General features: G+C 38.2%; 1 protein-coding gene across 1 annotated transcript; it reads left to right on the top strand.

The window, feature by feature from the left end:
• Positions 1-292: 292 nt before the first annotated feature.
• LOC149568452 (putative pectinesterase/pectinesterase inhibitor 34) lies at positions 293-1,964 on the top strand. The gene is made up of 2 exons (XM_089816729.1): positions 293-1,340; positions 1,861-1,964. The coding sequence occupies exons 1-2, from the start codon at positions 293-295 to the stop codon at positions 1,962-1,964; spliced, it is 1,152 nt and encodes a 383-aa protein (XP_089672855.1).
• The last annotated feature ends 813 nt before the right edge of the window (positions 1,965-2,777 follow it).

Here is a 2,777-nt window from a genome sequence, read left to right as displayed (position 1 = left end):
TCTTTTCTTTTCTTTTTGAAAGAGAGAGAGCAAAGAAAGTGTGATTTTTCTTGTGAAATAAAGAGAAAGAAAAGAGTGTATTTTTTTTTTTAAAGTTCGATATCTGAAACAGAGAAGAGGAGAGAAGAATATGCCCTCGAGCCTGACCAAAACTTTCTTATAAACAAGCGTAGACCTCAAAATTTATAACAGTGGCGCAAGATTGTGGGTCAATTGAACTTCTCTCGGACGTTCTTGATACACCAATCCTGTATCCTGCCTCTTTTGCTTCAATTGTCTGCGTTTCACAATGATGGCCGGCTCTCTCTCTCATTTGCCTCGGCGCAAGAAATTGGGGTGGAGAAAATTTCCATGGCTTAAACCAATCTCAACCAGGGTTATCGTATCTCTTATCGTTCTTTTGTCGATTATCATATTTTCAATATTTTCATGCGTTCGACATTTCTACAATGGCAAATCACCGAGTTCCAGTTCCAGTTCCAGAGTCATCGACTCAGCCTGTAGTAAAACATCGTATCCGGAACGCTGCATTTCTACTCTGCTGTTGTATCCCAATGCTGAAAGAGAAAGCGGCCCCAAGAATTTTGCCCTTATGACCGTGAATGTGACACTGAGTCAAACCCACGAAGCCTACCGCCTAGCTCTGAATTTAAACCTCGAGGACGAGGACGAGGACGAGGAGCTTGCATTGGAACTCTGTAAGCAGCTGTTGCTGGACTCTACATTTTACCTCAATGACTCGGTAGTGGAAATAGCCCTTGTGGGAGCCCTGCCCTCAAATGCCCAGATTGAGAGCATACGTGCATGGCTTAACGAAGTTGTAAAGAACCAGGATATCTGTTCTAATTTCCTCCAAGATTGGGGCACTACAGAAACGGCTCCGCTAAAGAAAAGATCTCATGATTTGTCCAAGTCCACAACCAATGCTATGGACTTGCTCAATATCTCCTTTCAGGAAACCACCGAGGAATCCAATACATATCTTGTCGGCAGGGGGCTTCTACGAGTGAAACAGGGCAATGAAATTTCTGACGAAAGATTTCCGGAATGGATGTTAGGAGTGCGTAATTCGGGCGTTTTACTGGCGAATATGACTGTGGCCCAAGATGGAAGTGGGCATTACAATACTATTACAGAGGCTGTCCATAATGCGCCATCCTACAGCAGGGAGCCATATGTTATCTTTGTGATGCAGGGGATTTACAACGAAAATATTAATGTAGCGGTGTCCAAGAAAAAGATTAATCTGATGCTAATTGGAGAAGGAAGGACGAAGACCATTGTTTCTTCTCACAGAAACGTCAAGGATGGCTCCACTACTCTCCCTTCTCCAACTTCTGGTATGATCTTGTCTCTTTTTTTCAACTATTTATGTGGATCATGAAAAAGATGTGGTTGCAAAATTATACGCTAATATTAGCTTAATAGTACAGGGAGGAAATTTCCCTTCATCTCTGTTTTTTGGAGCTCCCTGCCTTTCGTTGCACATAAATTGATTTCTTTAGCGACTTTTAGTTTTGTGCCTCTACATTTATGCTAACTTCCAGTCCAATCGTTTCTCCTGGACGATTCACTTGAGAAATTAGGATCAATAAGCCTCCCAAAAACGTCGTGTTATGAAGCAGAATGATAGTTTGGCTAGATCATCGTAAGATTTTTGTTATGTTCTTGATAGATGTCTGAAATAGTCCATTAAAATTATCTCACTGTTTGCTGGAGAGATTACTGGGCTTATGCTAAGCCCAAGAAAACCAGAAGAATCTTGAGTAGCGGCTATATATTTACTATATATTTGAAAGATTGTTATGTGTTGTTTCAAATTTTGTTTGCATAATCTGATAATTATTAAAGAATTGGTAGTTCATTCCAATGAAGTGGAAGAGCTCGAGTTCAAATCCAGGCTGATCTACGAAAGATTTGGTGTGGTATCAAATGCAGCACAGAAGAAGCAGACGAATCTATAATCTTTGTGCACCTTGCATGTGACTGAAAACAAGTGTTGCAAAAATGAGCCAGCTAAATTAAAGATGAGTGGATCACCTAAAACACGATTATTCAGCAGTATAACGTGCCCTAATGGCAAGTGAAAGATCCTAAATTCTGGTACTCTATAAAAACACTAACATAATCTTGTAAATGAAAAAAACATACTCAACTTTTCTTTCTTGTATCTACACAGTCAAACAGTCAATTTTCTTTAAAAGATTCCTTTCTGTAACTGTAAAGATAATGAGAACTTCTTTAACAATAATATTTAGGCAACGAAAAAATTCGCGCTCTGGAATTGTTCCACACGAACCAGAAATTGTCCTTGTCCTAAATCGGTACCTTGGTATAAACTTTCCGTTTCTTTTCTTTTTACATGTGTACTGTTTAAGGTTAATTCAAATTTGACAGTGGATTTTAGGATGACAAGGCATTTCATTCTCTTGAACGATGAAGAAACAGATACTCCAGATTTCTCTTCTCTCCTGTATCGACACAATCAAACAGTGAATTTCTTATAAACTTTATTGCGGTAAAGAAACTCAGAACTTTTGTTTAACAAAAATATTTAGATTAAAAAGTGTTTGTCTTCTACATTTGTTTCGGACAGATCAGAAAATCGTTCCAATCTTACATCAAACCTTGTCTATATTTTGTTTCTTTTTTTTTATCTGTACTATTGAAGGTTAATTCAAATCTGAAAGGGAATTCATCTTCTTCAATTAAACCCATTCGATCCTCTTTCTTATTTTCAATTCCGATAACTCGTTTCAAAAATAAATCTACTCTGA

Source organism: Cupressus sempervirens, chromosome 3 (assembly GCF_028749045.1).
Source record: "Cupressus sempervirens isolate cs-2001-9-10 chromosome 3, ASM2874904v1, whole genome shotgun sequence".
Classification (NCBI taxonomy): domain Eukaryota; kingdom Viridiplantae; phylum Streptophyta; class Pinopsida; order Cupressales; family Cupressaceae; genus Cupressus; species Cupressus sempervirens.
This window is presented reverse-complemented; position numbering and strand designations above follow the sequence as displayed.